The sequence below is a fragment of the Prunus avium genome, chromosome 1 (assembly GCF_965620075.1).
Source record: "Prunus avium chromosome 1, drPruAviu1.hap1.1, whole genome shotgun sequence".
Lineage (NCBI taxonomy): Eukaryota > Viridiplantae > Streptophyta > Magnoliopsida > Rosales > Rosaceae > Prunus > Prunus avium.
In genome coordinates this window covers 55367224-55379089 of record NC_142284.1, presented here as the reverse complement: position 1 = coordinate 55379089, position 11866 = coordinate 55367224, and the positions used below count along the sequence as shown (strand labels likewise).

Sequence of the window (11866 nt, the reverse complement as noted above, 5' to 3'; positions counted from 1 at the left end):
ATAGCTGTGGCTTTGCTTGAGGAAGAAAAACAGAGCCGCCGTGGTTCACGTGAAGGTCGTCGCCCGAATGTGGACAGACATAGACATTCTCGGGGTAAGAATCTTCTAGAAGATTATTTTATCCCACAATCTCTATACTCTGATGTTGATTTTCGAAGGAGATATAGAATGCAACCCCATTTATTCAATAAAATCATGCATGATATTTGCAATTATGATGAATACTTTGTTCAAAAGAAAGATGCTGCTGGAAATTTGGGACTTCTTCCCGAGCAAAAGTTCACAGCAGTGATACGAATGTTAGTGTATGGGTCATCTGCTGATCAGGTGGATGAGGTTGTCCGTATGGGGAAGTCCACTATTTTGGAGGCCTTGGTGCGATTCTGTGATGCAGTGGAAACTCTATACACAAGGGACTACTTGCGCAGACCTACGCCCAGGGACCTGCAAAGGCTTCTACAAAAAGCTGAGATTCGAGGATTTCCTGAAATGATTGGCAGCATTGACTGCATGCACTGGCAGTGAAAAAAATTGTCCAACTGCTTGGCAAGGGGATTACGGAAACAAGAAAGGGCAGAAATCAATCATCCTTGAAGCAGTTGCTGGATTCGATACATGGATTTTGGCATTCTGAGGTCGTTTGGCTTGCCAAAATCGCATTCAAAGTTTGGTAGTTAATTTTCGGAATAAATTCTGTTTTTCAGTTTTAATGTAATAACTTCCCTAGCAGTTCAAGGGTTGAGAGATGTGTATTTAGACATATTTGGTGAATGTTTTTCATCATCTCAGATTTTAATAAAATTATCCCAAAAAAAAAAAACAATGAAATGAAAGGCAAGCAAACAAAGAAATGAAAGGCAAGCAAACTAACTTAATGGTTTTGATCATTTAACCAATCCGTGTTGCTAGGTCCATCGTCACGAAAAAGCTTTCGTCTCATAACATCCCTTCGTTCTAGCTTCCAAAATTGTTTTGATTCGGGGGACATATGGCTTGTATTCATGGCCATGGTTTCCTGATCCTTTTTTTCAATGTTTTCTTGGCGTACATACTACTTTTCTTTGCGTATATACTCCCTTTCTTTTGCATATTCTAGTTGAATTGCCATATCATGCTCTTGTTGTTTCATATCCATTTCAATCCTCATGGCTTGGTGCTTTGAAATTTCCTCCAAAAATTTAGATGCATTCTTCGTAGAATTACTCCCTCTCTTCGCCTTCGCCGCTTACCTCCCAATAGGCCTAGGCTCCCTTTCGATAGGTGAGTCTTAACTCATCGGGGAATCCATAGGTGAATCCGATGTCGGTGTCTCATGGAGTGGCGTTTCGTTCAACACCACCTCTGGACCCGTTAGAATAATTTGGAATCTCTTACAATTCTTCACTGCCTCCCAACATTGGGTATGAGTGAAGCTTTTTTTGCCTTGCCCAGTAGCACCAAACCACATTTGTGCTTGCATAATCTATAAAAAAAAAAAATGGAAATGCAAGAAACTTTAAAAAATATTGTCAATGCAACATGTATAAAAAAGAAAATAATGGAAATGCAAGAAACTTTAAAAAATATTGTCAATGCAACATGTATAAAAAAGAAAATAATGGAAATGCAAGAAATTTTAACAAATTATTAGAAATGCAATAAATATTAACAAAATATAAATATTGCAAGAAACATTTAAATAAATATTGGAAATACAAGAAATATCAATAAAATATATAAATTGCAAGAAACATTTAAATAAAAATTAATGACATAGAAATTAATAAAACGAAAATTACAAATAATTTACCTCATTGCTAAGGTTTTCCCCACTTCTATGGTTGTTCATCGCTTTTGCCAAGGCATCTCTCCATTTCGCCAACTCTTTATTAAGAATTTTCCACCTACTAGATAATGCCATTTCCGTACGGGTTGAACCCATTGCCCTTTCACAAAATTCCTGATGAATTTTTTTCCACATATGACAGAATTTCATTTCATTACCCGTTACGGGACAATGACTAATTTGGACCCAACACTCACACAACAAAACATCTTCCATCGTGCTCCATGCCCCTCCGATTTCATTAGAAGAACCCATAATATTTCCTAGAGAAAAATACAACTTGAAAGGGAAAAAACTTAATATTGAGTAGAAGGAGAAGAAAATGTATGAGGATTTGGTGTTAAAAGTGAAGAGTATTTGTTGGTATTTATAGAAAATAAATTCAGTATTTTTTTGGAATTTTAAAAAAAAAAATTCAATTTTTTTTCAATTTTTTATTGCACAAAAAATCGGAGCCGTTGGATTGCTGGAAAAAATTGAATCGGAGAGCCCAGCTTGCGCCACGTGGAAGAGAGCCGTTGGGGGACTGTAGCGGGGCGCGTCAAATTTTTTTTAACGTTGGCGCGTGTGCTACACGCACCAACGTTAAAAAAATTTGAACGTCAGGGCTGACGTCAGCTCAAAACGAGTTTTGGCCCTCGGGCCAGCCCAGTTCGCTGGGTCCCACACCTTGCCCGGGCTGGGTTTTGTTGCTGGAAACGAGTTTTTGGGCTTTCCCCCCCTAGCCCTCCCCTTGCCCTTGCTGCTGGAGTTGCTCTAAGGCAAGGCAAGGGCTGGTACTATTTACATGAATAGTGCCAGCCTTGCCTTAGTTGGTTCCACCCTTGGAAGGCTTGCCCCGGCAAATACTATTCATTGTACTTTATTTTCTATTTTTTTTTTATACTTACCATTAATTTTGATAAGCTTTTCAGATAATATTTTCGGTTGCCACGTGTCACTATTTATTATAAAATTATCACCTCAAATTTCAGATAACATTTTCGGATAAAATTTTCGGATAAGATATTTGGTTGCCACATGTCCATGTCAGATAAGATTTTAAGATTTTTTTAAAAAAATTTATAATCTCATATTTCAGATGAGATTTTCACCCTATAAAATAACGCCACGTGTCCCATGTCAGATAAGATTTTTATATTAAAAAAAAAAATTATAATCTCATATTTCAGATCCACGTGTCATCTCTATCTTCTCAATCCCTCTATAAAACTACACCATCAACTCATACATCTCACACCACATCTTATCTATTCTTTCAATTCTCAGGTTTTACAAAACATATTTTACTCTCAATGTCAAACTTGAGGAGGGTGTTGGAGAGGCAAGAGAGAGAAGAGGAAGAAATCCGGAGGAGACGTGCTGAGGAAGATCGGGAGGCCGATGAAGAAGAGGAGGAAATGCTTGTAGCCTTTGCTATGCTTAATGAATCAAGGCAACACCACCGTCGTCATGCCCAGAATGTGGATAGACGTAGGCAGTCTCGTGGTAAGAATCTCATGGAAGATTACTTTATCCCAAATTCGTTATATCCTGTTTCTAAGTTTCGAGAGAGATATAGAATGTAGCCACATTTGTTCCAAAAAATCATGCATGATATTTGTAATTACGACACATACTTCATTCAGAAGTATGATGCTTGTGGAGTTTTGGGTCTTCTCCCAGAGCAAAAACTTACAGCTGCTTTACGGATGCTTGCTTATGGGGCATCTGCAGAGCAGGTGGATGAGATTGCAAGGATGGGAAAATCAACTATCCTAGAATGCTTGGTGAGATTTTGTGATGCCGTAGAAAATCTCTACACGAGGGAGTACCTTCGCAGACCTTCTCATGCGGTCCTACAAAGGCTTCTAAAAAAAGCTGATACTCGAGGTTTCCCAGGAATGATTGGAAGTATCGATTGCATGCACTGGCAGTGGAAGAATTACCCAACTGCCTGGCAAGGAGACTATGGGAATCGAAAGGGCAAAAAAAGTATAATTCTGGAGGCCGTAGCTTCATTCGACACTTGGGTTTGGCATGCATTCTTCAGAGTTGCCGGATCTCAGAATGACCTCAATGTGCTTGGTCAATTCCCAGTATTCAACGATGTATTGAGAGGTCATTCCCCCCAGATCACGTACCAAATCAACAACACTGTATACTCTGGTGCGTACTACCTTGCCGACGGAATTTATCCTAGGTGGACGACATTCGTGAAAACAATTCCGAATCCTCAATCCCAGAAGGAAAAAAGCTTTGCTGCCTTTCAAGAAGGTTACAGGAAAGACGTGGAAAGGTGTTTCGGTATCTTGCAAGCTCGTTGGGCTATTATTAGGGGCGCTGCTCGGATGTTAGATGAGGAGGTCATGCGGAGCATTATGATGACTTGCATCATCCTCCATAACATGATTGTGGAGGATGAGTATGATTATGAAGCTACAGAGGAGTTTGAATAGGATCCCATGAACACATCATTGACAAGAATTTATGAAAGGCCGATGGGACCAAATGGACATCCATTGGAGCATGAACCATTAGTTCGAGATGGTCGATTCAACAACCCCATGATTGATCATTACCAGGAAATGCAATCTTCGTATGTTCATGAGAGGCGTCAAATTGACTTGATCGAGCACTTGTGGGAGATGAAAGGCAATCACAATGGATGAAGACAAGATTAATGCTTTGTTTTTAAGATTGCTTTATTTTGTGTGTGGTGTGTTTGGAATTATGTTTTGGTCTTAATTATGCTTATCTGTGTGTTGTTTGCAATAAAATAAGGTTTGTTTTTAATTAAACTTTGTTTTCATTTGCAAATATTTTTAATACATATTCTGATGTAGAACAAATGACAGATTTTATCGCGGTTGAGCTAGAAAAAGGACGTAATGGGAATTTGCAGATTTGTCGTCCGAGCTCCGATTAGGACGCAAAATACCATTTCGGAAAGGGAACGACGCCACGAGTCAAACTCACCTCTTAGCTGTGATGTATGATGGATTTTGGCATTCTGAGGTCCTTTGGCCTTCCAAAACCGCATTCAAAGTAATTTTCGGAATAAATTCAGTTTTTCAGTTTTTCTTGTTACTCAGTTTTTCAGTTTTTCTCAGTTTTTCTTGTTACTCAAGGTTTTCGGAATAAATGCTTTCTTTATTGAATAAAAGGGAAATAATACAACAATTCTTAAAACATGACAAATCTTTTAATCCAACCTAATGGTTTCCATCATTTAACCAATCCGTATTGCTAGGTCCGTCATCATGAAAAAGTTTTCTTCTCATCACATCCCTTCGTTTCATTTTCCAGTATGACTTTGTGTCAGGAGACATATGGGTGGTATCCATGGCCATGATTTTCATCTCTCTATCCTCCATGTCTTGTTCTTCTGCCTTCGCCCTTTGAATTGAAAATGCTTCTTGTCGTGCCTTGTCCACTTCTTCTCTTTTCAACTCTCTCTCAAGTCTCAGTGCACTATTCTTAGCCATTTGCTCCAAAAATTGTGCACATTCATTGTTCGAAGTGCTCCCTTTCTTTGCCTTTGCCGCTTTTCTCCCAATAGGTCTTGGCGCATGTGGGAGTGGTGAGTCTTGATCCATTGGGGAGTCCAATGGCGAATCGGTTGTCGACGAATCGTGGAGCGGCGTCTCATTCAACACAACCTCCGGAACAATGCAAAAGATTTTGAATCTCGAACAATTCTTCATAATTTCCCAACATTGGTGACTTTGGAAACTTTTTTTGCCTTGTCCCGTGGCACCGAACCACATTTGTGCTTGTATGATCTATTCAAAATAAATAATTGGAAATGCAACAAAAAAATGAATATGCAACAAAATATAAACAATTTAGAAATGCAAGAACTAAAATGATTATACAACAAAAAAATAAATATGTAAGACAATCTAAACAATTTACAAATGCATGCAAAAAAATTATTATGCAACAAAATATAAATAAATTAGAAATGCAAGAAAATATAAATTTAATATGCAAGAAAAAAAGTTATGTTCAATTGAATAAAACGAGAATTATAAATATTTTATCTCATCGGTAAGATTTTGACCGCTTCTCATGTTGTCCCTCGCTTTTGTCATAACTCTTTATTCAAAATTTTCCACCTGGATTGCAAGGCTATTTCCGTCCGAGTCAAACCGGATCTAGCTGCAAATTCTTCATGAATTTTCTCCACATATGAGAAAACTTCATCTCATTGCCTGTTATAGGACAATGACTAACTTTCACCCAAGACTCACACAACACAATATCTTCCACAGTAGTCCAAGAGCCTCCGGCTTCGACAGAAGAGGCCATTTGTTTTTTGATACAAATGGAAACTAGTAGAAAAATGTGAGTGAAATGTAAAAAATATTTGAAGGAGAAGAGTGTGTATGAATATTTGGTGTGGAAAGTGAGTAAAATTGATAGGTATTTATAGGGAAAAAATACAGTATTTTTGGGTATTTTTTATAAAAAATTTAGACTTTTTTTGGAATTTTTTTGTCCAAAAAAAAGAGGGCCGTCAGATTTCTGTGAAAAAAGCCATCGCAGCGCCCAGGAAGCGCCACGTGGCATTTTTCCGTTGGGCCCTATCAGGTGCTGACGTCAGCGAACGAAAGTCAAATTTTTTTACCATTGGCGCGTGAAATTCATGCGCCAACGGTGAAAAAATTTGAACTTACCGCTCGCTGACGTCATGCCTGACGTCAGCGCCTTTGGGCTGCTGCCCAGGCAAGATCTGCCCGTGGGCTTGCCCAATTTGATGGGACCCATCATTTGCCCGGGCCATTTTTCTTCCGCTGGAGCATCTTTGGGCTGCCTTGGGGGGCCTTTTGCCCAGTCTTGTGCCAAGGTTGGAGATGCTCTTAAGTGTGGGCAGTTGCCCATAGTAGGCATGTATTGGGTCCACCACTGCATGATGAGGACTGTGAATACTAGAGTCGTTCTATGGTGAGAGTCATATATGCATCATAGATATGAACCTTCATATTAGCCACAAGATTCATCTGAATAATAATTGCACTTAAGTTTAATGAAATGATCTTGTGGCTAATATGGAGGTCCACATGAGGAGTCCATATATGGCACCCTCACTATAGAATTTCGAGTGAATACCATTATTTGCCTAAAATAGGTGGGCTTAACCAATGTTGGGCCAAGCTGATATAGCTAGATCAGGCCCCAGACCGTAAAAGGAGCCGCAGCCTCATCGCCCCACCTTCCGATACAGAAGGTCAGAGAAATGGGCCTTGTCCCATTTTGAAAAAGGATTGATTTGGGTGTTTTTGTCGCAGGATTGATTTGGGTTTTTTTCGGTCGCAGGATTGATTTGGTAGCCATGGCCATTGCCGCAGCAGCAACAGCGACAGTGACAATGGCGCTGGCGAGGCCAACGTCGAATGTCTTGCTGACAAGACACAGGGCTAGGTGGGTCTTCACTCCATTTGCTGTTTCTTCTTCCTTTACTTCGTCTTCTTCTTCTTCAAAGCCTTCAAGAGCCCTCATTCTCTACTCCAAGCCCGGGTGCTGTTTGTGCGATGGCCTCAAAGAAAAACTTCAGGCTGCCTTCTTACTCGCTGGCCCTGATTCTCTTCACGACGTTGATTTACAGGTAACCCAATGAATATTTATTTAGTTTTGAACTTTTAACATTTGTATTTCAAGCTTTTCCTCTGTTTTCAATAAAGTTTGTTGTATTGGGTTTAATTCAGATAAGGGATATTACGAGTAATCCAGAGTGGGAAAGAGCTTACCAGTATGAGATACCAGTGTTGGCAAGAGTGCTTTCTGATGGCACTGAGGTTAGTCCCTTCAATTTGGTTTTCTTGGGTCGGCTTTAATTTCAACTTTAATTCCTGTAATGTGCTGTTTTTTCATCCTGAAAGCTTCCAATTTCCGTAATTTATTGCTGTACCAAGCGACTTGGGAGCTTTTTCTGTATTATTATCCTTTAAATAGAATACCGCTAATTTCACATGTTGAGGGAATGACACTCAAATGACACTCAACTTAAGCATAAACATATTCTAAGCTTTATCATTGTACTTCTGAACTTGACCCTGTGTTGGAGCAACCCCATTTTATGTTAAGTGTTGTGCCTCAAAAGAGGTTTCTTTTAAAAGTTATAAACTCGCAAGCGCACGAATCGAATATAGCATAAGCGTGTAAGAGCGAGATCGTACCCAAGGGATTGCGTGTAAAGATAGAAAACCAATTATACCCAAGTTAATTTCATTGCCAACCTAGTTGATTTAAATGGTGATTTGTTTGTTCATAAAGAAAATTAAATAAAGCATAAAACAAATATGGAAATGACAATAAACTGAAATTAAGATTTACATTTATAAGAAAAATAACTGAGGTATTAGAATCCACACCATTATTCCATAAGATCCTAATTATTTATCTTTCAATTCCCATGGAGTAGCAATCTAGAAATCAATCTACTGCTTTCTCAAGATTTATCAATTAAGCTTGTAATTTATATCATAAGTAAATTTTCATTCCCTTCATAAGTACAAATTCTAAGCATAAAATGTAAACAAAATTATTTAACTACAAAGGATCAAAGTTTCCTAAGCATCCTATGTGAAAAAGTTTATTTGAATAACAAAATATCAAAGAAATTTGTAAACTAAAAATATAAACCAAGGATGAATGAATAGATTAATCCAAACTCTTAACTACCACAAATACATGTTATATGTCACAATACATGATAGAAGTGGTGAAAAGAAGATTAATCTATTAATCATGTGAAGTGAAAATTATAATCATTGAACACCACAATATTTGAGAATTGAAAATAAAAACTAGAATTTTATTTAATAATGGTGTTTCATCCAACCTTAGTTAGGTAATTTAAATAGACATAATTAATATTTAAAACAAAACAAAGAAACTAAAATACATAATTTACATGAGAACTAGGAAAGGAAGAACAAGTTTAAAAGAGTTATTAGCTCTTGGTTCTTTCCTTTCCATCATTGTTCTCTTTCTTCTTCACTCTTTCTCTCTTTCTTTTTTCCTTTCTTTCCTTCCTTCTGCCGTGTATCACTTCTTGAAATTCTCCTCTCCACCCTCTTGAGTTGCTGCCTATTTATAGAAGCATGAAGTCCCTTTCATTCCAGCTGCATGTGCAAGCTGTCTTCTAGAACCTGTCTTGGTGTGTGACAGCCTGTGGATTGAGTTTTTATCCAATTGCTCCAATTTTTGGATATGTGTTAGTCGACATCTTAATGAACAAATTTCATGAAGGATATTTATTCATTTGAGTATGGGAGAATTCGGTTTTCAGGCCTGCAAATGGACTGTACAGCATGAGCTGTAAAAGGCAAAGTTCTAGAACCTGTCTTGGTGTGTGACAGCCTGTGGATTGAGTTTTTATCCAATTGCTCCAAATTTTGGATATGTGTTAGTCGACATCTTAATGAACAAATTTAATGAAGGATATTTATTCATTTGAGCATGGGAGAATTCGGTTTTCAGGCCTGAAAATGGACTGTACAGCATGAGCTGTAAAAGGCAAAGTCATCAAATCCAACTTGAGTTCTTCTCTCTTTTTGCAACACATTGCCTATTTCTCCTCCTTCTCATGCCATTGGTGAAAGACAATTAATATCTACAAACAACCACTCATTAAATACAAAAACAAAGATTGGAAATCACCAATACAAATACTCTAATAGATTTACATAATACAAAAGAAAATACTAACAAATATAAATTTAAGGATAAAACTTGTATTAATTTTGTGCTCATCATTAAGCATCAACCCCATTTTAAGAGTAGCAATAACTTTTAGAATAATCGGAACAATGAAATGATCACACAAGCACTTTAACATATTTTGACAAAGAATTATATAGAAAATGTCCAGTGGCCAACTTAGCAACGTGTTGCCTCATCCGAGATCACTAGGGATGAACTTGTGCAAACTATCCTGGCCAACCCAAAATCTAGACTGGACTATAGAAGACTTTGATTTGGAATTGGATAAATCTGTGGCTGCTTTGGTTTGAACAATCCCAGCCAGAATTTAGTTTGGGCTGATAAGGGTTGAGGTACCTGCAGCCTAAGCCTGATAGGCTGATCCATAGCACAACATGAGGCCTAGTTCCAAAGTATACTACTTCCCTTCTGTAATAAATTGAGTAAGGATTGTATGGATTTTCTTATTAGTTGAATTGTTGGGGTTTGATATCATTGTATTTTGTTCTATCCTATTTAGTAATACAATGAAAAGCTTCCCATCCACAAAAATCTTTTGATGATGCTACCTTGTATTGGATTATTGTACCCTCTATATTAAACTTCGCTTTGATAGTAGTTTTCCAGTAACCATGCGCAATTAGGCGCAAGTTCTAATGAGTTTGATGGCCATCATGACACCAGAGACAGATTTAACATTCTTTTATTGGCAATGATTGATTGAGTCAATTCTTTGAAGATGAAACTATTTTATTGGATTGGCTGTATAATGCAGTCAATTGAGAAACAATAAAGAAGGCATTAAGATAAGATTATAATGCCTGGATTTTGGCTTTGGGTGTATGTGATTTGATGATTCTTATTAAACTGTCTTATGTATCCTAGGATTAGAAATTGTAGGAATCATGTTGCTCTAAAGACTGGACATCCCATCAAATTGTACTGTAAAGTTATCAAGTGAACCATGTCTCATGGGAGTCAATTGTGTCATGGCTTGTGGGCTAGCCCTTATAATTGAGGCAAAGGCTCCATTGAGTTTGGTTGGGTTAATGCTATGCTGAGTGATGGGTGATTGTAAATGGTACCTATGATTCATTCTTTTTGTTGTGGAACTTAAATCTAATTAACTTTTCTGTGTAAACATTGCATTCAATACCAGCTGATTAAACCAAGTTCATTTTTTAACATTGGAAAAGGCTTCGTATGCACATGCCAAAATCATATAATGTGTTCCATTATCCTTTGATATTTGTCTTTTGAATCAATGTGGACATGCCTTTATGTTTCCCATGTTGTTTGTAGTTGTCCTTCACTACATATTACCTTTTCTAATAAATTCTAATGGGATGATTTTCAATTTTCATGCTTTATTTTTGCTTTCTTGCTTTTCTCCTGCACTTGTGAACTGTCTTGTCGCACATACAATTCTGACTCTAAATGCTTGCTGACAGATGCAGATCCTTTTTACATCTCTAGTGGCGCAGATTTTTTGTTTTCGTAATAGCCACGAACAAATTTTGCCAGTCATAAATGTCTGATTATAGTTTGCTTTTTTCCTTGTGCATCATTGCGAGGATATGGTTTCAGTCGTTAATCTCTTTTAAAAATATATTTTTTTGGTGCTTTGCCATGTTTCAAGCAATTACTTTGCTTTAGATGGTGGATTGACAATCAAATAAACAGCCAACGCAATTATTGATGGGATTGTCTCTATGAGGTGGCCTATCATGCTTGAAGCATCTCAAGTTTTCTTACCCTTACTGTTTCCTTTTAGCAATGCTGAGAATTTGTGTATATGGTACAATACTTCAACTGCATTTCCTCAGTCTGAAACTTCAAAGAATTCAAGTTAGATCTTTTTTGTTTTGTTTCGATGAATCACATTTGTGGTTTCATCTGACGAAAATATCGAATTATTTTCCAGGAAACTCTACCTAGATTATCTCCTCGTCTCGGAGTGGAACTGGTTCAGAAGAAAATAGCTGCTGCCTTAAAACATTAGTGGGTTTTGGACCCGGTGTAGAAGTGAAGTTTTGTCATTGGCTATTTGGCATATATCTTGAATTATAAAGGAATTTGTAGTTCACATCAACTTTGTAGCCAACTTATAGTGAATGGCCAGACAAATTTTCTTTTGACCCTTCTTTCTTGATCCCTTTTTGTTCTTCTGCCTTTATTTCCGTTACAGTTGACTGTGTTTTCTATCAAAGAAAAATGTAGATGAAACTACATATGCAAGATGGACACTTAACCCCTTCCTTTCTCATCCTTTCTCAATAATTGGTCTCTGGGGGGGTCTGTGGAAGGAGACATTAGACTAACCCACAATATAAAGCAATTTTATATTTCTCG

General features: G+C 37.5%; 1 protein-coding gene across 2 annotated transcripts; it reads left to right on the top strand.

The window, feature by feature from the left end:
• Positions 1 to 7089: 7089 nt before the first annotated feature.
• LOC110752966 (Thioredoxin superfamily protein) lies at positions 7090 to 11658 on the top strand. 2 transcript variants are annotated; one of them, XR_002526090.2, is made up of 4 exons: positions 7090 to 7415; positions 7516 to 7605; positions 11154 to 11312; positions 11439 to 11658. XR_002526090.2 is itself a non-coding variant. In XM_021953751.2 (3 exons), exons 1-3 carry the CDS (start codon positions 7143 to 7145, stop codon positions 11514 to 11516), a joined length of 441 nt encoding a protein of 146 aa, XP_021809443.2. In that variant the 5' UTR covers positions 7092 to 7142; the 3' UTR covers positions 11517 to 11658. The 2 variants fall into 2 exon arrangements, 1 of the variants encoding a protein (XP_021809443.2); XM_021953751.2 differs by lacking the exon at positions 11154 to 11312 and having other exon boundaries at positions 7092 to 7415.
• The last annotated feature ends 208 nt before the right edge of the window (positions 11659 to 11866 follow it).